At 45.0% G+C, this 23115-nt stretch overlaps 1 protein-coding gene across 4 annotated transcripts in view; it reads left to right on the top strand.

The window, feature by feature from the left end:
• Positions 1 to 21751, top strand: part of LOC119534666 (up-regulator of cell proliferation-like) — a 47606-nt gene extending 25855 nt beyond the window's left edge. For 2 of the 4 annotated variants that reach the window (XM_037837273.1, XM_037837274.1), the window contains exons 2-6: positions 8340 to 8366; positions 8672 to 8742; positions 15612 to 15662; positions 15888 to 15926; positions 17618 to 21751. In XM_037837273.1, coding sequence (XP_037693201.1) covers positions 8340 to 8366; positions 8672 to 8742; positions 15612 to 15662; positions 15888 to 15926; positions 17618 to 20205 — 2776 coding nt within the window. In that variant the 3' untranslated portion in view covers positions 20206 to 21751. The remainder of the gene's footprint in view (positions 1 to 8339; positions 8367 to 8671; positions 8743 to 15611; positions 15663 to 15887; positions 15927 to 17617) is intronic. The other 2 variants (XM_037837276.1, XM_037837275.1) reach the window with 1 other exon arrangement.
• The last annotated feature ends 1364 nt before the right edge of the window (positions 21752 to 23115 follow it).

Raw genomic sequence — 23115 nt, 5'->3', positions numbered from 1 at the left:
CCTCCATTGCAGGGGTGGGGGCTTGCATGGTTCAAACTTCTTGCTGGCCCCAAAGGAGGGAGCCCCTGACCTTCCTTGTCAGCTTACCTAGTACATGTGTGGCAGAAGGGGGTGTGGGGATGGTGGAGCTTGAAAACTTGTCAGCAGTTAAACTTCAAAATGGGAGTCTTTATGACGCAAAGCAATTAATAATATAGTGTTGGCCATAATACAGCTAGTGATCCCACCCTGTATTTGTGTAGTGCTTATCCATTCAGCATGGTTTTCCTGTAGCATGTTATTTTTGTTTTTGTTTTTTGGCACAGTTCCCATGAGAGAACTAAGTTTGTTGCTGGGAATCAGTGATTGTTTTAGTTTCCCCATTTTATTCTGGGTCCCACTGACTTCCAGTTTCTGGCTGCTCCCAGTGGCTTCTCTCTCCATCTGACTTTCACTCTGCTTATAAAGGACTCGGTGGTCTGGATTAAAGCCCAGCCTGATTTAGTTGGGCCACACCTTAACTAAAGTAACACCTTGAAGAAATCCTATTTACCGTGGGTCCACACCCACCAAGACCAAGAACATGTCCAAACTGGGATACACAATCCACCACAGTGTGTCCTTTGAACCTCAGAAAGACATGTTCTTCCCACAGACAAAATACATTCTATTCCAGGACGGGTGGAGGAAGAGTCACATAAAGGAGCGAGTTTGCTTAGCACGCCCTACCTGCCCTGTTTACTCATCTGCATTTGGAAATGGCCATCCTGGTAGGCCTCCTTTGCCATTTACATTTTTTGATTCTTTTCCCCAAAACGCTGTGTGCAGGTAATTCATGTGCCATTGTTGAAAAACCAAAAAAATACTTTTATAGATTGGTGCTTGTATAAGTAGCCACTTTTCTCTCTTGGGTGTGTATCTTTAAATTTTTTGTTTGTTTGGTTTTTTAAATTAATGCCAAAAAGAAAAAGCATTAAACTTTGTAAACTTAATTATGTCTTGAATTTTATTAGCTTAGTAGCTGGAACCGCTTAGTCTTTAGGTGCAAGACTGTTGTTATAGTACCAAGAAAAAAATGTTGTGTGTGTTATGAGACTGTACATTTTTTTTAAAATAGCAGTATGCAATAAAGAGAAAAATTCATTGAGTGTACATATATGTCTTCTATGAATTATTAGAATAGCATTATTACACAGAAAATACATTCATTTCATCATACTATCCCCAAAGCCTTAAGTCATCTCAGTAACAATGCTAAGGACAAAGGCTAATCAAAATCAATTAAAGATGTGATCTACCCTTGGTCAAAATTCCTCTCCATCTGTGGACCCATCAGACCTGGAAAACAGTTATTTAATTTCAAAATTCAGTGGTGGGACAGGCATGGGATAAACCTTCCCATTCCAAAAGGGAGAGATTAGAAGGAAAACAGGGGTCATGGGTGCCAACAACTCTGAAACCCGGTAGGACAAACTCCATTAGATTTCAAGGTCTGACAGTCATCTATGGAGCAATGTTTTGTCCTCCAATCCTGATGGAGTGGCAGCCTCACCCCTTCCAGGCACTTGCTCAGCCCCCTTGCTCTCCCCAAACACTGGTTGAAGCCCCCCTCTCCGAGCATCGGAATGGTAGCCAGGGTCTCCTTGATAACCGGGGCATAGGCTCCAACATCTCCGAGCACTGGGGTGGCAGCACCCTCCCCAAACAATGGGGTGCAAGACCTGTCCCCTCCAAGCTCAGGGGCAGACCTGCTGTTAAATGCATGTGGGTGGGGGGGCCCCCTCTTATGGCCCCAGATCTCTTTAGTCTAGGCCTCTACCGTGTTCTGTCCTTGAAATCATTCTTCTTTCATTTCTTCCCTGCTCTGTCCCTTTCAGTCATTACTTTGGTTCGTACAAATTTTGCAAAAACCTTGTTGACTTTATGTGCAGTTCACAGACAGAAGGACTTCCACGGATCCTTCCTGGATACTGCATTTCCAAACCTGGCTTCCTCTGAAATGGCTGACTGGATCCATATTTAGCCACACTGTCTTTAGCAAAGGGTTGTTCAAGTAAACCCTCACTTGAAAACCTGTTCTCTGGAGATTCACTTCCCAGAAGCTCAGGGAGGTCCCTGATAGAGCTGCTTTGGGCCCTCGTCTGTTAGGATAGACTGAGAATTTTCCAAATTATTAATTGCTGGTTTTCTTCTGCTTAACAGTTTAATCCTCAGTTTATCTCTTTCCTCTTGCATTTCGCTATAAGCTGCAAGGAGAAATCAGGCTGCACCCTCCACACTTAGCTTGGAAGTCTCCTCAGCTAACTGTCCAAGTTCATTGTTTTCAAGTTCTGCCTTTCATCCAATATCAGAACAGAATTTTTGCTGAGTTCCCAGCCACTTTAAAACAAGAATCACCTTTCCTCTAATCTCCAATAGCACATTCATCATTTCCTTCTAAGGCCTCCTCAGAAGGACCTCCGACATCCATATTTCTACCAACAATCTCTTCAAAGGAATCCAGACTTTTAATATCAAGCACCTCACAATTCTTCCAGCCTTTACCCATTGTCCAATTTTAAAGTCGTTTCCACACTTTTTTAGGTATTTGTCATAGCAGCACCCCTCTTTCTGTTACCAAAAACTGTTTCAGTTTCCCAGCTGCTAAAACAAATACCACAGTGTGGGCTGGCTTAACTGTAGGAATTTATTGTCTCACAAGTTCAGGGGCTGGAAGGCGTGCTTCCTCCTGGGGTTGATACCTTCTGGCTGGCTTTTCCATCACATGATAATGCACACGGTGGCATCTTCTCCTTTCTCTTCTGGGTCCTGTTGACTCCCAGTTTCTAGCTGCTCTTTGTGGCTACTCTCTCCATCTGACTTTCACTATGCTCATAAATGATTCCAGTAATCTGGATTAAAGGCCAGTTGGATTCCGTTTGGCCACACCTGACCTGAAGTAACATCTTGAAGAGATTTTATTTCCAATTGGGTCCACACCCACCAGAATGTGGACCAAGACCAAGACCATGTACAAACTTGGGTTTGCAGTTCCATCCCCTGTAGTGATAAATGTGAAACAAAATCCCAGCCCTGATTATGGTGCTTGCCCTATTTGTTTGGACATTGATGGAGACTGTCAAAGGAGTGGCTGGCTCAGAAGTGGCAGAAAGTGCCTTCTATTTTCAGAGTTGGGTGAATGGAAGAGCAAGGAGGAGGTACATTTGACCCCAAGTGGCACAGATAATTTCTTATGCACTGAACACCCCAGGTCTCCTGAATCACAATCTCCTGGTCTAAGTAGTAAAGCTCTGTTGGCCAGTGTTCTGGATTGCTAATGCTGCCTTTTCGCAAAACACCAGAAATGGATCGGCTCTTATAAAGGGAGTTTATTTGGTTACAGAGTTACAGTTTTAAGGCCATAAAGTGTCCAGGATAAGGCATCAACAATCGGGTACCTTCACTGGAGGATGGCCAGTGGCGTCCAGAAAACCTGTTAGCTGGGAAGGCACGTGGCTGGCGTCTGCTCTGGAGTTCTGGTTTCAAAAGGGCTTTCTCCCAGGATGTTCCTCTCTAGGCTGCAGCTCCTCAAAAATGTCACTCTTAGTTGCTCTTTGGGTGTTTGTCCTCTCTTAATTTCTCTGGAGCAAAAGTCTGCTTTCAACGGCCATTTCCCAAACGTCTCTGTATGCTGCAGCTCTTCTCTCAGCTTCTGTGCATTCTTCAAAGTGTCCCTTTTGGCTGTAGCAAGCTCGCTCCTTCTGCCTGAGCTTATACAGTGCTCTAGTGAACTAATCAAGGCCCATGCTGAATGGATGGGGTCACATCTCCATGGAAATTACCCAATCAGAGTCATCATCTATAGTTGGGTGGGTCACATCTCCATGGAAACACTCAATCAAAGAATTACAATCTAATCAACACTAAATGCATCTGCCCACACAAGATTACATCAAAGAATGTGGTGTTTTGGGGGACATAATACATCCAAACTGACACAGCCAGTTAGAAAATAAAGAAAGAAAAGGAGAAAAAAGAAAATAAATCAAGCAAAGGAAACCTTGCTGTGCACCCTCTCCTGTGGACAGAGAATCGGTGTGGCAGGTGGCATCGTGGTTGGGGTGGCCTGGGCCCATCTTCCAGAAAGGGAGATGTCGAACCTGTCACAGTGGTGATGCAGGAGAAGAGGGGCCCTGGCTGGCAGGTCCCAGGCTGGATGGTGCCTGTTCCTGAGAGCTAATTAGTGACTGTCCACTTATTAACTCAGTGAGAGGAACTGGCAGACAGATGGATTCTCAGGCTCTGGAGAGAAGTGTGGGTTGGGAAGTGTCTCTGAGTATTTGGGAGCTTGGGCACAGGCTGAGTTGTTTCCCATGCGGGCCACTCAGTTCCTGTCTCCATAGTCTCTGGTCTTGACAATACACCCTGATAGAAAAGAAAATAATATATTCAAAGGGAACAAGTAAAATATTACCAGCCTCTCCTTTTCTGTGGATATGGGGGTCACAAGCTAAAACTGGTTAGGGAAGTGACTGGTATTGATGATACTGAATCCATTTTGGAGCTGATGAGGAAACAACAAAATTAGGATCCACCTTCTAAATGTTAAATTCCAGCTGGTTTCCACCTGTTTTTGGTTTGCTAAAGCTGCCGGAATGCAATATACCGGAAATGGACTGGCTTGTACAATGGGAATGTATTAGCTTACAAATTTACAGTTTTAAGGCCTTGAAAATGTCCCAATTAAGGCATCAACAGGACGATACCTTCTCTGAAGAAAGGCTGATGGCATCTGGGACACCTCTGTCACATGCAAAGGCACATGGCTGGCGTCTTCTGATCCTTCTTTCCTGGGTTTTGTTGCTTTCAGATTATGGCTCCGGAGGCACTCTCAGCTCCACCGGGGGCTTTCCGCTAAGCTTCCTTGGTGTTTCTCTTATCCTCATAAAGGACTTCAGTAAAGGGTTAAGACCCACCTTGAGTGAAGTGGGTCACATCTCAATTGAAACAACCTAATCAAAAGGTCCCACTCACAATAGTTCAGCTCTCACAAGAAAGGATTAAAAGAATATGGCCATTTCTGGAGTACATAACAGCTTCAAACCAGCATACCACCTGAAGCGTTGAGCAAATAAGCTCTGCCAGGTTTTCCCTATAACGATCCTTTCCTTCATCTTATGGACAGATATTTTCACAATTGCTTGCCCGGATACCTCCCTCCCTGGAGGGGCCTCTGCACCCTGGAATCTTGAGGGGACTTTAACTTGTCTGTTTGTTGATCTTAAGCAGATCTCTGAGACTGCGTCAGGTTACTTTTGCAAAGGGTAGAGCTCACACGGGAAGTGTAGATTCTTGTTAGTTTCACTTTGTGAGAGCTACATTTTCCCCCATAATTTTGGGGTCACCTTAACATATATTCTGAGTGCCACGGAGAATCTTGGTCTTTAAGAAATGATCTCTGATATTAACAATGGAATTTTTCAAAAGTGGTTAAGAATATGAGGACATGATTAGTTAAATGATCAAGGAAGGTTGCTAAACAGTATGTAGAGTCAAAATGTGCTAATTAAGAAAATGGGCATGTGGCTAGTGCATGTGCCCCCAGAAAAAGACTGGAAAGCTTTGGAGAGGTAAAATGGAGTGCATACAGTCCCCTATATCAGGTAACAGGAATGAACTGGGGCAATAGGAATAGATAAAAAGGGAGACGATGGGATGATATATTGCATAATTTTCAAATGTGTGATGGAAAAAAAACAAAGGCATTATCTTGGTAATTTTCAATAGTTTCCATTTTTTTTATTTAGTGATGCTAGTAATTTTCAATAAAAACCACTTTGCAGAAAGACCCTTCTGCTGGTGTCTGGGGTTACTTAGACACTCTGTTGGTGTCAGTTGTCCTTACCCAGCTCTGCCTGGGCTACAGCAAAGCAGCAGGGCTGGGTGCTCCAACAAAGGCTAGGTTGGCAGGCGGCAGTTTGGCTGGTTCCCCCTGCCAGTTCCTAGCTGTAATTGTAGGTTATCTGAAACCTTTCTGAGACAGTGAGTGAGGCAGGAGGATGCGATTCCCAAGGACTAGGCAAGGGACCTTAAACATTCATTCTGGGAGACTGGATTTGATTAACGCAAAACTCGTGTTTTGCTGAGGATGCTCTGGGGGGGGCTGAGCTCTGACCCCACCTGCCAGTCCCTGGGACCTGGGATTTACCAAAGTTTGGTGTCTGAAGAATCTTGGTTTGAAGGGGCATCAAATTATCAAGTCTTCTTGAAGCACCCCATATGTGTCATCCTGGCCCTGACCCCCACTTGCATCATTTTAATTGCTCTATTGGTTTTATGAAATTAACACACGTCTTCTACTAAAAAAATCAAATAAGACAAAAATAAACTGAAATCATACTGTCCAGACATAACTAACTACTGTTAACTTTTTAAACTTTTCATTTAGAATCCATTTATAGATAAGTTACAAAAATAAAAATATCTCCTATTCTTAACCTTTTACCTCATTTACATTCTCACTTATTTTCTGTCACACTGTCTTGCTCTCTCTATATGTGCATTTGTGTGTATAATATACACACACATATATATACAACATGCATAATTTTTTTCTGAACCATTTGAGTGTAAGCTGCATACATCAAGACACTTTATCCCTAAATCCTTCAGTGTCTATTTCCTAAGAATAGAGACGTTTTCTTACATTACTGCAGCACAGTTGTGTCAGTAAATTTAACATTGATAGCACCCATATTTCAATTTTGTCGGTGACCCCCAAATTTCGTCCTCCAGTTCAAGACCCAGACTAAGGACAGGTATTGCATTTTGGTTTTCATGTCTCTTTTTCGAACCCTTTCACTTGGAACATTTCCTCCATCGGTCTTTGTCATTTGTGACATTGACATTTTAGAATAGTGCAGTTCTCCTGCTCTAATGGAATGTTTTTGCTTTGGGCTTGTCGGCCTGCTCCAAGCAGGGTTTTGTGTTTGCAGAACACCGCATGGGTCATGCTGTGTCCTCACTCAGATAACACAGCTGGAAGCCCGTGATGTCCTTCTATCCCCAGTGGAGACGTTAATTTTGACCACCCAGTTAAGGTGTTGTCTGAGTTCTCCTTGTGTAATTATTCTTTGTTTTTCTCTCTCCCTTGCACCTAGTAAGCCACATGGGCAAACATTTTAAGACTGAGTAAATGTCTTGCTCCTCATCAATGTTTTCCTCTAGGAGTTAGCATTGGTAGAAGTTTCTAGCCTGAATCAGTACTTATGATGGTTGCAAAATGACACTATTCCAACCACAGCTTTCCCTCCTCATTTAGCATTTTGTTGTAAGCAAGAGTCTTCCCTTCTCCCCCATTTTCTTATTTATTTATTGCCTATATGGACTCACTAATTCCCATTTTTCAATGGTTTATGACTAAGTATTGTATTTAATTCTTCGGGTACTCAAATGGTCCCAGATTTGGCTAGTGGGAGCCCCTTCAGACTGGCTCCTGTGTCACTTTTTTTTCTGCACTTCCTTACTTTCTGAAATAAGATGCTCAGGCTCATTCTGTACTTATCCCCAGGTCTCAAATCAGCCATTTCTCTGAGGAGACCTGGTTCCATTTTATGGAAAAGGGTGTTAAAGGACACTCGGGGAACTCGGTGCTACTGTAGTTTCTTTGCTTCTTGGCCCTTTCACTGGACAGAGCTGGGAAACATAAGCTTGCGTTACCCATATAAATACATGCGTGCACACTTACGCCTGCACACATCCACATACGTACATGTGCACATAAACATGCATCTGGAAATCATGAGTTCACTCTCATGCCTCCAGTTCTCATCTACCTCTGTGGAGCCTGTCCTTTCCTTGACTTCCTCCATTCCATACTTCTGTGTCCTTTCTTCCACAGGGAGACAGAACCCTGGCTCCTGGCATCATCAACTCATTTACTCATGTGCTTATTCCTATAATATGCCTTAAATAGTTTAAGAGTTGCACTATAATGATCATCAAACCTGCTTAATAGAGCTCAGGATTTGTTTGCAGTTTGCCCCGCCTTCACCCCTCCCTGCTCACTCTGTTAACTTTTGATGGACATGCTTCTAGATCTCTGTACACATAGAGATAAATATACACCATTTTATTAAATTGTAATCATACTATATATTCTTTCTATAACCTGACTTTCCATCCCATTGATTAGCATATCATTAATATCTGTCCATATCCACCAAAAGAGATTCACAGGCTATTTTGTAGTGGGACAGAGTTAAGACTTACCATGAGGCCCTATCGCTGGTATTTGATTTTTAAAAGGCATCCAGTTTTTCACTATTATATGTAAAGCTGGCAACAACATCTTTGTAATTAAATCTTAATTATTTCCTTAGGATAGAAGTGGAATTACTGGCCAAAGGGTATGTACATTTTTATGTCTTTCTGAATGACTGTCTTTATGCTTTGGCCAGCAGTCTGTGAAAGAGCTGGCTTTTCTAGACCAGTGTTTCTCAACCATGGCTGCACATTAGAATCATCGAGGGCACTTTTAAAACAATGAGACCCAGGCCTAGCTCCCAGAGATTCTGATTTGGTGGATCTGGGGTGGGACCCGGGGTTTGTAGTTTTTAAAAGCTCCCCAAGAGATTTTCATATGTAGCCGGTTTGATAGGTGGAAGTGGTATTTCATTATTTTAACTATGCTTTTCTTCCGAAATCGTTTCAGACATTCAGATTTGGGAGAAGTGGCCCCAGAAATAAAAGCATCAGAAAGACGAACAGCCCTGGCCATTGCAGGTAAAGTTGGCGGATGGGTCCTCTTTGAAGCAGATGGGTTTCTTCTGTCCTGTTGGGATTTGGGATATCAGCACAACACTTGGCCGGAACTCATGGGCCTTTCAAATGTGTAAGCTCAAGGCTTTTGTTTTTCCTTTTACAAGAAGATTCGATCTAAGGGTCTTTTAAGCATCCTTTATATATTCAAGTTAGGATTCAGTTTTAAACTGATGATTATCACACGACTTATCAGGAACCCAGCACCCCAATTTGAGCGTGTTGTAACTGCCATGCTTAATCATCTTTAGAGTGAAAGGACAGTTATGTTGGGACAACAGGTTTAAACTGGAATTGTTTGGGGGCAGACTGGGACTGGTGGTCTCTCTATTTCTTTTCTACAGAGGCCGGTTTTTCTTTCTCTGAGGATTTGGGGGTGGGGCTGTAATTGCTTTTTTATGCTTTTTATTTCAGCTTTGAGGTGTGGGGGTCACACTCCAGACACCTTAATTTATCTTAGAAACTCATTTTGGATCTATCTTTCACTAATTTATTGCTTCCCAAAAGATGAATAGATAAACAAAATATGGTATATACACAGTAGAATACCAATCAGCCATAAAAAGGAATGAAGTTCTGATACATGCCACAATATGGATAAACCATGTTGCATGAAATTAGCCAGACATCAAATAACATTCCGTGTATGGACAGACCACATTTTGTTTAACCATTCATCTATTGATGGACATTTGGGCTGTTTCCACCTTTGGCTATCATGAATAGTGTTGCTGTGAACATTCCTGTACATGTACTTGTTTGAGCCCCTGTTTTCAGTTCTGTTGAGTGTATACCTAGGAATGGAATTGCTGGAGAGAGAGAGACTATAGCCATCCTAATGGGTGTGAATTGGTTTAGAGTTGCATTTTCCTAAGAACTACTGATGTTGAATATCTTTTCATGTGCTTGTTGGCCATTTATAGCTCTTATTTGGGAAAATGTCTATTCAAGTCCTTAACCCATTTTTAAATTAGATTGTTTGTCTTTTCATTGTTGAGTTGCAAGAATTCTTGACATATTCTGGATATATTTGTGCAATTGATGCTTTGTATATATTTTTTCCTATGCTGTAGGTTGTCTTTTTGCTCTTTTTTGTAATGTCCTTAGATGCACAAAAGTTTTAAATTTTGATGAAGTCCATCATAGCTATTTTTTCTTTTGTTGCTTGTGCTTTTGGTATTATAGCTAAGAATACATTGCCAAATCCAAGGTCATGAAGATTTCCCCGTTTCTCCTAAGAGTTTTATGCTTTTAGGTCTTTAATCCATTCTGAGTTAACTTTTCTATATGGTGTGAGGTAGGGGCCCAACTTCATTCTTTTGTATGTGGATATCCATCGCTCATTCTTAACACTAATAGCCCCAAGTTGTGAAATTGTGTCCTAAATGCCCATTTATTGCCTAATCAGAAGTATTCCAAGATTTGGTGAAAAATTATAGGACCTCTTCAGTACTGGGCATTATAACAATTGGGGGGGGGTAGTCATTCAATCTGGTGGGCAAAAATAGTTTTAATTTGTCCCTCTTTGATTTATCTTAACAGTAGGCTGCTCATTTTTAGGGTAGGGACAGGCCTGAGTGCTGCCCCCTTATTTTCCACTTGAGCCCAGTGCTCTCGCTTGGCCATGGCCCAAACCTGTCCAATCCTCAGACCAATTCTTGCCCAAAGGAAGTAAATTGGAGCCTTTGACTGATGGTACCAAGCTGATTCCACTCTAGTTCTTGCTGACTGTGTCCTTTCGTCTTTTCCTACTTATTCCCTACCCTGCCAGTGGCTGCTGTTTGTCTTGCTCCCAGTATTCTCTGCCTGTGGAACATGGGTTTCTCCCCTCCCAGACTGCAAGCTCTTATTTGACCACTGTTGGCCTGCCAGCTCCCTCACCAAGTTGGGGTCTCCTTAGTTTGGTAGCCCTGACTCTTGTCGCTTTATCCATCCTTGCCTCCTCCACCTGTTATCTGTCCAAATCCCAATCATCCCTGGCCAAGCAGGGCCCAGTCCTCTCTGGGTTTAAAGCTTACTCCTTGTTTCCAGGTCAGAACTCCTCCTTCAGAGCCACTCGGACCCCCTTTCTGGCATCCCTAGATTTTCCTATTCTCTTCAACCATTTCCTCTTCTCATAAGGCATTGAATTCGTTGGGAAAAGTCTTCTGATGGTTTTTCACCACTTGGAATAAAGTAATCTTCTGCCTGCTTGTCACTGCAGTTTGAGCAATGCAAACAATCCTGTGTCTTTTCTAACATTCTCTTACTTTCCCAAACCCCACCTCCCCGCTCTTGTTTTTCTCGTTTCCTTTTCCTACTCTTCACATGTCTGGCTCCCTGAGACATTGTCCATCAGAGAAGACTGAAATGTTAAGTTTAACTACTTGATTCTATGGAAATCATGAGAGAATTGCTAAATCTGAAAATAGCAGAATCTCTTCTTTTTTTTTTTTTTTATTAAATTCAGTTTTATTGAAATATATTCACACACCATACAATCATCCATGATATACAATCCATTGTCCACAGTATGATAACATAGTTATGCGTTCATCACCAGAACAAGATAAAAAATAAAAGTGAAAAAAAACACCCAAATCATCCCCCCATCCCACCCCATTTGTCCTTTAGTTTTTATCCCCATTCCTCCACTCATCCATACACTAGATAAAGGGGGTGTGATCCACACGGTCTTCACAATCACACTGTCACCCCTTGTAATCCACATTATTGTATAATTGTCTTCAGGAGTCCAGACTGCTGGGTTGGAGTTTGGTAGTTTCAGGTATTTACTTCTAGCTATTCCAATACATTAAAGCCTAAGAGGTGTTATCTATATAGTGCATAAGAATGTCCACCAGAGTGACCTCTCGACTCCATTTGGAATCTCTCAGCCACTGAAACTATTTCGTCTCATTTTGCATCCCCCTTTTGGTCAAGAAGATACTCTCAGTCCCACGATGCCGGGTCCACATTCATCCCCGGGAGTCATACTCTGCGTTGCCAGGGAGATTTACAACCCTAGGAGTCTGGTCCCACGTAGGGGGGAGGGCAGCGAGTTCACCTGTCGAGATGGCTCAGTTAGAGAGAGAGAGGGCCACATCTGAGCAACAAAGAGGTACTCAGGGGGAGACTCTTAGGCACCATTACATACAACTTTAGACTTTCCTTTGTGGTAATGAGCTTCATAAGGGCAAGTCCCATGCTTGAGGGCTCAGCACATCAAACTGCCAGTCCCAATGTTTGTGACAACATATGCTAGGGGATCAGCATCTTAAAGTTTAGAGATAGGCCTTACAATTCAGGGATAGAGTTAACTGCTGTAAGAGCTTACAATCTTGGGACTATTACAATTATTGTGTCCACGTTAGGCTATGTTCTAAGATTCAATTCTGAGTTTACACATTGTAGTTAGTCCATATTAGTGAGGCATCATCCCTCTCACCATGTTTTCTCCAACACTTTTACTCCTATATATATATTTTCCTACAATTTTATAAAGTTATATTCACATACCATACATTTATCCACAGTGTACAATCAGTTGTTCATGGTATCATCATAAAGTTGTACATTTATCACCACAATCAGCATTTGAACATACTGATTACTACAAGAAAAATTGTTTTTTTTTTTAGCAATAAGAAAAAATGATAAAAAGAAAAATAACATGTCATACAAGACAATATACTACTAAGGACAGCAAATAACACCACTACCAAGAATCCCATATTACTCCCCTATATCCCCTTCTCATATACATTTAGCATTGGCGTATTGCCTTTGTTACATTTAATGGAGGTATATTACAATGTTACTGTTGACCATAGACTCCAGTTTGCTTTGATTATGTTTTTTCCTGAATACCATCCCTTTTTCAAATTTCTACATGGTTGACATTCATTTGCTTTCCCACATGCAAAAACATTTTTATATTTGTATATTTAGTAACAGTCATTGGCCACTCCAGTTTTGCCACGTTATACAGTCCCAGTCTTTATCATCTATCTTTACCTCTGGTGTCATACATTCTCCTATCCCACCTCTTTCAGCTTTACTTGCAGACATCTATGTTCAGTGTACTTACAATACTGTGCTACCATCACACAGTATTATGCTGTCTATTTCTGGATCTATGCAATCAATCCTAAACATTCTGTAGTCCTTCAGCATCAAATGGCTGATCTCTGCCCTCTTTCTATCTCCTGGTCACCTGTGTTGTCAGCTTTTAACTCCCAAAGTTTGTTCATTAATGTCTGTTCATATTAGTAAGACCATACAGAATCTGTCCTTTTGTTTCTGGCTAACTTCACTCAACATAATGTCGTCAAGGTTCATCCACATTATTACATGATCCATGTCTTTGTTCTGTCTTACAGCTGCATAATATTCCATCATGTGTATATACCACAGTTTGTTTATCCACTCGTCCTTTGATGGACATTTGGGCTGTTTCCATCTCTTGGCAATTGTGAATAATGCTGCAATAAACATCGGTTTACAAATGTCTGTTTGTGTCTTAAGTTTCAGTTCCTCTGAGTATATACCCAGCAATGGAATAGCTGGGTCATATGGCAAATCTATATTTAGCTTCCTGAGGAACCTCCATACTGTCTTCCAGAGTGGCTGCACCATTCTACATTCCCACCAACAATGAATAAGTGTGCCTCTTTCTCCACATCCTCTCCAGCACTTGTCATTTTCTGTTTTTTGGATAATGGCCATTCTGGTAGGTGTGAGGTGATATCTCATTGTGGTTTTGATTTGCATTTCCTTAATAGCCAGTGAAGTTGAGCATTTTTTCATATGCTTTTGAGCCATTTGTATTTCCTCTTCAGAAAAATGTCTGTTCCTGTCTTTTGCCCATTTTTTTATTGGATTCTTTGTCTTTTTGTTATTGAGATGCAGGATTCCTTTATATATTCAGGATATTAAACCCTTATCTGATATGTGGTTTCCAAATATCATCTCCCATTGTGTAGGTTGCCTTTTTACTTTTTTGACAACGTCCTTTGATGTACAAAAGTGTTTAATTTTGAGGAGATCCCATTTGTCTATTTGTTCTTTGGTTGCTCATGCCTTGGGTGTGAGGTCTAAGAAACCACCTCCTTTCATAAGATCTTTAAGATATTGCCCTACATTTTCTTCCAAGAGTTTTATGCTCTTGGTGCTAATGTTTAGGTCTTTGATCCACTTTGAGTTAATTTTGGTATAAGGTGTGAGATGGACATCCTCTTTCATTCTTTTGGTAATGGATATCCAGTTCTCCAAACACCATTTATTGAACAGGCTGCTCTTTCCCAGTTGCTTTGGCTTCACTGCCTTATCAAAGATCAGTTGTCCATAGATGTGAGGGTCTACTTCTGAACACTCAATTCGATTCCATTGGTCAGTATATCTGTCCTTATGCCAGTACCATGCTCTTTTGAGCAGTGTAGCTTTGTAATATGCTTCAAAGTCAGGTAGTGTGAGACCTCCCACTTCACTCCTCTTTCTCAAGACATTTTTGGCTATTCGGGGCATCTTACCCTTCCAAATAAATTTAGTTATTGGTTTTTCTATTTCTGTAAAGTAAGTTGTTGGGATTTGAATTGGTATTGCATTGAATCTGTAAATCAGTTTAGGTAAAATTGCCATCTTAACTATATTTAGTCTTCCAATCCATGAACATGGTATGTTCTTCCATTTTTTCAGGTCTTGTTCAATTTCTTTTAGCAGTTTCTTATAGTTTTCTATGTAAAGGTCTTTTGTGTCCTTGGTTAAGTTTATTCCTAAATACTTGATTCTTTTGGTTGCTATTGTAAATGGGATTTTTTTCTTGATTTCCTCCTCTTGTTGCACATTACTTGTATATAGGAACACTACAGATTTTTGCGTGTTGATCTTGTAGCCTGCTACTTTGCTGTATTCATTGACTAGTTCTAGTAGCTTTGCTGTAGATTTTTCTGGACTTACTACATATAGAATCATGTCATCTGAAAATAGTGAAAGTTTTACTTCTTCCTCTCCAATTTGGATGCCTTTTATTTCTTTTTCTTGCCTAATTGCTCTAGCTAGAACCAGAATCTCTTCTTGATTTATAAACTTTTAAATTTATAAATTTTGGAATGGGTAATACTTTTGTCTGGATCAAAAGTCAAAACAAGAAAAATGGATATACAGAGAAGTTGCCTTCCCACAATACTCAGCCATCTGTTCTGTCTTTTATATATTAGTAAGCAAATATATGGGAGTTATAAGATCTTTTCACCCTCAATGTAAATACTTGAATAACACTATACATTCTGTAATGAAAATATTGTGTATTAAAGACTCTGGACAAATAAACTGTACTTGTAAAGTTACAACCCCTCTCCTACTCTGCAAACTCCCCCTCACCACTGTGTTCAAACTTAGATATAAATATCATTTTAAGTGATCACAAAACTCATTATGATAAAATAAAAATAATGTTCATAGCAGATGGTGAATCTTCAGATTGAGCCAGGGAATTTGTATGAACTTAAATTCTGAGTAGTTTCTAAAATCAAAGATTAATCTATAGAAGTTTTACCAAATTATTTATATTTTGTTTTCACAAAGTTTAGTAAATTCTACAAGGGGTAGCTCCTAGAGCAAAGCCCTATCCTATATGGTAGCTGTTACTCCTTTGTTTGGTTATATTTTGGGTTGAAAAAATAAAATATATATAGGAAAAAATAACTGAAGCCAGTAATAGCACTAAAAGTAAAACTCCACCACTGAAGCTTCCCTTGAGCCTTTGAGCCTTTTGATTAAAAAGTGCTAACTTGCTGATGAAATTAAATGCATGTGTGTATATGGTTTTTTTGTGTGTTTTTTTTTTCTTCCAGATTTGGAATGGAGAGAGATGGAAGGAGATGACTGTGAATTTCATTATGGAGGTAGAAACTGTGTGTGTGTGGGGGGGGGCAACAGATTGGACTGTGGGCAGAGAGAAGGAATGGGTAAAGTGAAAAATAACTGGAATTTTGTAGTTTGAACATTTGAGAGGAGTTGCCTATCTTTGCTATCTTAGTAAGAAAAGAGGAAGGGTTCTGAATTCAGCTCATTATCAAAGGCACATTGTTTGATTGACACACTTCATTTTTCCTCTGCTTTTTCCATAGATGGTACAAATGAGGCTCAGGACAATGACTTTCCAACAGGTAGGCCGTTTTTGCTCTCTCTCATTATTTTCTACCTCTGTTCTAGCTTCCTGCTCTGTTGAAAAGGGTTATCATCTAGGCTGGTGTTTTCCAAACCTGACTATGCATGAAAATCACCTGGGGCTGCACACCACTCCAATTTAGGATGTCCTAGGCCACTAAACTAACCCTTTATGTATAATTAATACTATTGCCAGAAAACCACAGCCGCTACCCCCGGGCAGCTTGTTAACAACAAAGAGTAACCAGACTCCACCCAGACATGATGATAAACATCTCTGGAGGTGAAATCCAGGAAGCTGTTACTTTTACCAAGCTCCTGAAAGCGATTCTCACACCCAGCCAGGATTGGGAACCATCCACCTGGCTCAGCGGCTTCTTTGACAGACCAGGAGCCCCAGACCCAGAGCCACCAACACCTGCCTGGGGTCACACCTCTGGCATGGCTCTATAGAGACAAGTTTTGTGTACTGTGCCTTTTCCTCATTGCCCTTCACTTCCATGCTCTTGATAAATAAAAACAGTTGTCCCAGGCCTGGATGAAAAAAAAAACAATGGCCCTGGTTTCTTTAAGGCAAAACTCAGAAACCTGAGGAATACATTTAAAGGATTCTGTGATTTTCCTTGTGCAGTTCTTTTTGGTTTTTGCCCCAAGTTCCCTGGTACTCGGTACTCTGTAGAGGCTGTACAGCAGCCACACTGACCTCGGAACTCTGATTCCCTCGGTGAAGCAAATTTAAGAAAAAACAGTTGATGGAGGCCCTGCCAGGGAATCAGTCACTCGACTTTCCAGGGAAAGATCAGAAAATGGCTCTCTGGCCCTTGCTTATCCAGGGGTTTACTTAAGTGCACATCAAGGTAGCAGATCACAAATATTACAACCTCTTTTTGAGGAGGGAGCTGGGCAAAGCCCAGAGCTCAGAGAGATTTGTATTTATTTATTCTGTGTATTAACGGGTAACGTGTACTAATTATACACAGTATGGCATTGGTAAAATGCCACAGGCAAGAACTGGGAATGGTGGCATCATGCCTTTGGAAGTAAAAGTGCTATTCTGAACATTTACTAGTTGTAAGATTTTATATTGTATTTGGGTGATATTTGGAGATTTGCACAAATGAGTGCAGACTTATGAACAGCCTGCACTGAAAAAAATTTTTTTTACTGTATTTTTAATACAGTAGGAGTTTGAAACTGTGGTGTCAGATGGGCAAAATGGTTGTTTAGCTTTGATTTTGAGCCCTCTGCTGGGCCTCAGGGTCTAGGGCGGCAGAAGCGTAGAAAGCTTCGTGCAAGAGTGAGTGTGCAATGTAGGAGGTACAGGCTGCTCAGTCCAGCCATCTAAATTAGGATATGCCAGTTTTTTGCTTTTTTTTCCCAAGAGAACTCAGAAATCCAGATTTTCACATGAAATCTCCCAGTTCTTAAATCTGGCTGATCAGTTTCCATTTTTTTCTTGTTTATCGCCACACACATCTGGGGTTGGTTTTACCTCTGGTGTGTGGGTTAAAAGTCCCTGCTTTGGTCTCAGGTAGAGTCAGGTGTTGGCACAGGCCTGTCTCTGACCACCTCTGACCTGGGCACGCTCTGAGTGTCCCTGTGTGAGGCCATCAGGAACCCTCCCTCTGTGTGGGGCCCCTGTGCGCCAGGAACACAGGTTAAGCATTTACATCTTCACTTCTTTCTGCAGTGGAGAGAAGCAGACTTCAAGAAATGCTGTCACTTTTGGGACTAGAGATGTACCAGATCCAGAAACTCAGCCTGCAGGATGCTCTGCAGATCAGTTTTGACAGCATGAAGAACTGGGCCCCTCAGGTACCCAAGGACCTGCCTTGGAACTTCCTGAGAAAGCTGCAGGCCCTCAACGCCGAGGCCAGAAACACCACAATGCTGCTGGACGTGCAGCTGGACGCCAGGGCCGTGGAGAAGGAGAGCTGGATGGAGGAGGAGACCGTGTACTGGGACACGGCTGAGGAGCTCGCAGCTGACATCTACTCTTTCTCAGAGCTGCCGACCCCCGACACACCAGTGAACCCCTTGGACCTCCTCTGCGCCCTTCTTCTTTCCTCAGACAGCTTCCTGCAGCAGGAGATCCTCCTGAGAATGTCCCTCTGCCAGTTTGCACTCCCTCTCGTCTTGCCCGACTCGGAGAACCACTACCACACGTTCCTGCTGTGGGCCATGCGGGGCGTCGTGAGGACGTGGTGGTCGCAGCCCCCGCGGGGGCTGGGAGGCCTCCGAGAAGACGGCGTGGTTCTCTGCAGAATGCCCACTTTTGCCTTCGTGCGCATGGATGTCAGCAGCAACTCCAAGTCCCAGCTCCTCAACGCCATGCTCAGCCCAGGCTCCAGGCAGCGCGACTGCTTCTGGCACCGGGATCTGAACCTGGGCGCCAACCCTCGGGAGATCGCGGATGGGCTGGTCGAGATTTCCTGGTTTTTCCCCGGCGGCAGGGAGGACGCGGACGTTTTCCCGGAGCCCGTGGCCTTCCTGAACCTGAGGGGCGACATCGGGTCCCACTGGCTGCAGTTCAAGCTCCTGACGGAAATCTCCTCCGCCGTGTTTATCCTGACCGACAACATCAGTAAGAAGGAATACAAACTGCTCTACTCCATGAAGGAGTCCGCCACGAAATACTACTTCATCCTCAGCCCCTACCGTGGGAAACGGAACACGAACCTGAGGTTCCTGAACAAACTGGTCCCCGTGCTGAAAATAGACTACTCGCACGTCCTGGTGAAGGTGAGCAGCACGGACGGCGAGCGCTTCGTGCGCAGGGTGCAGGCCATTCTGCGCCACGCGATGAGGCCCCCCTGCAGGCGGGTGTCCGTGGAGGACATGGCCAGCGCTGCCCGCCGGCTGGGCCTGAAGGTGGACGAGGACTGCGAAGAGTGCCAGAAGGCGAAAGAGCGGGCGGAGAAAATCACCAGGAAGGTCAAAGACCCCGAGGCCTACAGAAGGGAGGAGCTGAGGCTGCAGGGAGAGCCTTGGCGGAAGGCGGCGCAAGTGGAGAGGGAGCTGGGCCGGCTGCCGTGGGCCGGGGACCCTCCGGAGAGGCAGCGGGCCGAGCTCAGGGGCCGGCTGCTGGAGCTCCGGCTGCAGCAGAACCGCCAGGCGCCGGCGGGGGCCCTGCAGGAGTTCGTTGCGGGTGTCAGTAGCCCCTCCGTGGGCGAGAAGCAGTACTTCCTGAGGTGGATGGAGCTGGGGCTGGCACGCGTGGCCCAGCAGAGGCCAAGGCCGCCTCCAGAGACCCGCCTCACCCTGCGGCCGAAATACTGCGCCGCCGTGGACTTCCCCGAGCGGCCAGAGCCCATGGGGGTGGAGCATTTCCTGCGGGAGATGGGGCAGTGTTTCGAGGCCGAGAGCTACCTCGTGGAGGCCGGGAAGCTGCCGGCAGGCCAGAGGCGCTTTGCCCACTTCCCTGGCTTGGCCCTGGAGCTGCTGCTGAGGGGCCTGCCCTTGGAGCTGGTCGATGGGAGCGCGCTGAGCGTCCCCCTCCGCTGGGTCACCGGGCTGCTGAAGGAGCTGCACGTGCGGCTGGAGAGGAGGTCGCGCCTCGTGGTCCTCTCGGCCCTGGGAGCCCCCGGCACCGGCAAATCCACCCTCCTGAACACCATGTTCGGCCTGCGCTTTGCCGCTGGCCGGAGCTGCCGTCCCCGAGGGGCCTTCATGCAGCTCGTTGGGGTGGCCGAGGGCTTCGGCCAGGACCTGGGCTGCGACCACATTCTGGTGATAGACTCTGGGGGGCTGATAGGCGGGGCCTCGCCCGCGGCCGGGGAGCGCTTTGAGCTGGAGACGTCCCTGGCCACCCTGATCATGGGCCTGAGCAACGTCGCTGTGGTCAGCCTGGCCGAGACGAGGGATGTGCCGCTGGCGATCCTGCACGCGTTCTTGAGGCTGGAGAAAACGGGGCACCTGCCCAGCTACCAGTTCGTGTACCAGAACCTCCATGACGTGGCTGCCCCCAGCCCCAAGCTGACAGACAGGAGGCAGCTCCTGGAGCAGCTGAGTGAGGTGAGCAAAGCTGCAGCCCACATGGAGAAGCAGGGGGCAAGCGCCCGGACGCCGGCCAGTGGGGCCTTCTGCGACCCCACGAAGCAGCACGTGTGGCACATCCCCGGCTTGTGGCAGGGCACGCCCCCCATGGCCTCCGTGAGCCTGGGCTACAGCGAAGCCATTTTCGAACTCAAGAGGTGCCTGCTTGAGAACATCAGGAACGGTCTCTCCAACCAGAACAAGAACATCCAGCAGCTCATCGAGCTGGTGAGACGGCTGTGAGCGCTGCAGAGAAGTGGTTCAGCTGCAGGAAACCCGCTATGAGCGGGGGACTGGGCGTGCCCACCTGGGGACCTTCCGCGGGGCAGGGATGGTGCAGCCGAACGAGGGGCTGGTGCCTGGTCCAGCGTGGAAGGGGAGACAAGTGAGTGATCGGGATTTCCGGGTCTGCTGAACAGTGTTAAAAAGAGAAACAGCCTCTTAAATGGGTTCAGAGATGCTATCGGGGGTGTAAAAGGCTCCCAGTGAGAGACGTTTGGAAACCCCCAGTGCCTGGGGCTGGGGGGTGGGGGGAAGACACAGGAGCGCTGATTTGTTCCCTGGTTTTTAGCCCCTCTCAGGCCCCTCTGAGTCGCGTCTCCCACTGACCCCTGTGGTGTGTCACTGTCCTCCATCTCCCCACGCCGAGGTGGTTGGAGGATGCCCAGGGTGGAGGCGGTGAGGCTGTCCTGGGGAAGTCCAGGGGCTCCTGCCAGCTCCTGAGGCGTCTGGGTGATGCAGTCCTGGCACAGTATTTATTGGCTGAGCGGTGAAGCCGCCCCCAGCCCCCACCCCGGGAAGAGTTAGCTGCTCCCGCTGTCATGCCCACAGCACTTTGTTTTTACCTCTAGGACAACACTCAACATGGCGCGTTGTGATTTATCTGTTTACATGTCTGTCCCCCTAGACTGTGAGCTCCTTGAGGGCAGGGACTGACTGCACATTACCCACCATTGTACCCCCCAGCACCCAGGACCACACCTGGCACTGTGGGCGCTTAATAAATATTTGGTGAGTGAATGGAATGAATGGATGCACAGGTGGCAGCCATGGGGTCTTCCCACCTCTCTGTGCCTTAGTTTTCCTGTTCCTCAAGGAGGGCACCAGCACCTGCCTCATAGAGTGTCAGAAGGGGGGGACTCTGCAGAGAAGGAGTCACGCTGCACCGGTCCCCTCTTCTCTCCTGGGAGACCGAAGCTGCACTCACTCTTGCATCACAGAGGCAGGCTCAGTGGGACGAGGAGGGAAGCACAATGCCAAGAAAAGGTGTAGTAGGATCAGTTAGAACAGGATATGATTGACGGTACAGTGGGGCACCAGACGGGGAATATTTTTTTATGCACAATTACAGATCCATACTGAAACAACGCATAGACAGAAATACATGACCACTCCCTACTCTGTAGTTTTCAGATTTCAGGACTGCTCCTGGCAGGCCTCCTCACCGGGACGTTGGAAAGTCTGGGCCTCTGGACATTTTCCCTAATTAAAACAAACCAAGCTGGACTCAGATCTGAAGGAAATGGTTTGAATACTTTGGTACAATTTTTCTTGTCATGCTAGAGTTACTCGGTGTCATCCGCCAAAGTGGCTTGATGCTCCTACGTCAATATTTATTTCTATAACCATCATCTAGCCCAGGAGCAGGCCAACTGTAAAGGGCCAGATAATAAATATTTAGGCTCACGGGTTGTCCGGTCTGTGTTGCAGTGCGAAAGCGACCACAGACAACACGTAAACCGATGGACGTGGCTGTGTTCCAATAAAACTTCATTTATGGACACTGAAATTGGAATCTCATATAATGTTCACGTGTCATGAAATATTATTCTGGTTTTTTTTTTCAACTATTTAAACGTGTAAAAAGCACTCTTAGTTTGCAGGCCAGTGTGCGCCAGGGGTGGTCCACAGACCATGGTTTGCTGAGTCCTGATCCAGCCAAAAAGAACTTCTTGTTATTCCCCCATAGAAGTCGCACACTTCCCACCTCCTTGGCCCTCCATCTCTTCCCACTTGCTACATTTTAGACACCACTTTAAAGGCCAGCATGCTGCCTCTGCCCTGAAACCCCATGTTCCCCAAATGGCTGCAGCCACTTCCTCAAGCTTCCAAGCTCACCACTCTTCTCTTTGCAGATGCCACCCCTCCTCACCACTTCTTGGATTCGGAAGGCAGGACCCCTCTAAGGTGGCTCTCGAAGCCAGCTCCTAGGCTGTTTGTCACCTTCCTCTGGCCATAGGGGTCCTGCCTTTGGCTGATCTCCCCTAAAAACGGTGGTCTTCAAGGGGCGCCATCCATAGCTGATTCACTTTTATATGATTGTCTCCAGTGTCTGGCAAGAGCTTCAGGGTTCTGTCCTCTTCTACCTTCTAGGGTTTGCCTTGTCCAGTGTCTCTTCCTCACAAGCCAGATAGCCCCATACTCTGAAACAAGTTAGGACCTTGGCAAGAGATACCCGAAGACCTGCTGAATCAGAAAGACAGCTTTCGGCTTGGCTTCCACTTAACTTTCTTGCTAGCGTAATCTAAAGGCTTCTTGCCTGGACTCTTGGCTTGTTGCTGAGTGTTCCTCCTCTAGGTGCTGTTTCAGCTGGGTGCTGCTTGAGTGGATGCCTGACAACATGCACCATCAGGATAAAGTCACCCAGGAAAGAGGGCACGTGCATGGCTGGGGAGGTCCCCTTGGAGTCAGACGGTGGAACAGAATTGCATCTTAGCTGGTGAGGCCTCTGGGTCAGAAGGTTAAGGCATCCATGATCTCAGCATGCAGGAACAGTTCACGACCAGGCTGTTCTGACGTCTCAAAAAAACAAAAACAAAAAAAACAAACAAAAAAACCATCTGCTAACCAGGATGACTTTAGGACTTCTTTGGGTCCTGACCTGCATTGCCAACCTCTCAAGGCATAAAGGACCTTCACTTATCTCTTACCAGTCTCCTCTGTTGACAGTATTCTCTGAAGTAATGAGTAATCAGACCAATCAGCTTAGACCCTTGTCCCCCCTTTATCATTGCCGTTATTCTTTTATGGCTGGGCTAAGGCACTAGGACATCTTTGTAATGGTCCCTGCTGCCCCATTCTGTGGACTTCTGCCCTTTGGCTTGACTGCCCAGGTCTGTTTAGCTATCAGCCTTGCTGGCCAGTCCAGAATTG

The sequence above is a fragment of the Choloepus didactylus genome, chromosome 5 (assembly GCF_015220235.1).
Source record: "Choloepus didactylus isolate mChoDid1 chromosome 5, mChoDid1.pri, whole genome shotgun sequence".
Taxonomy (NCBI): Eukaryota; Metazoa; Chordata; class Mammalia; order Pilosa; family Megalonychidae; genus Choloepus; species Choloepus didactylus.
The sequence above is the reverse complement of the archived record's forward strand: the minus strand, read 5'-3'. Positions and strand labels throughout refer to the sequence as shown.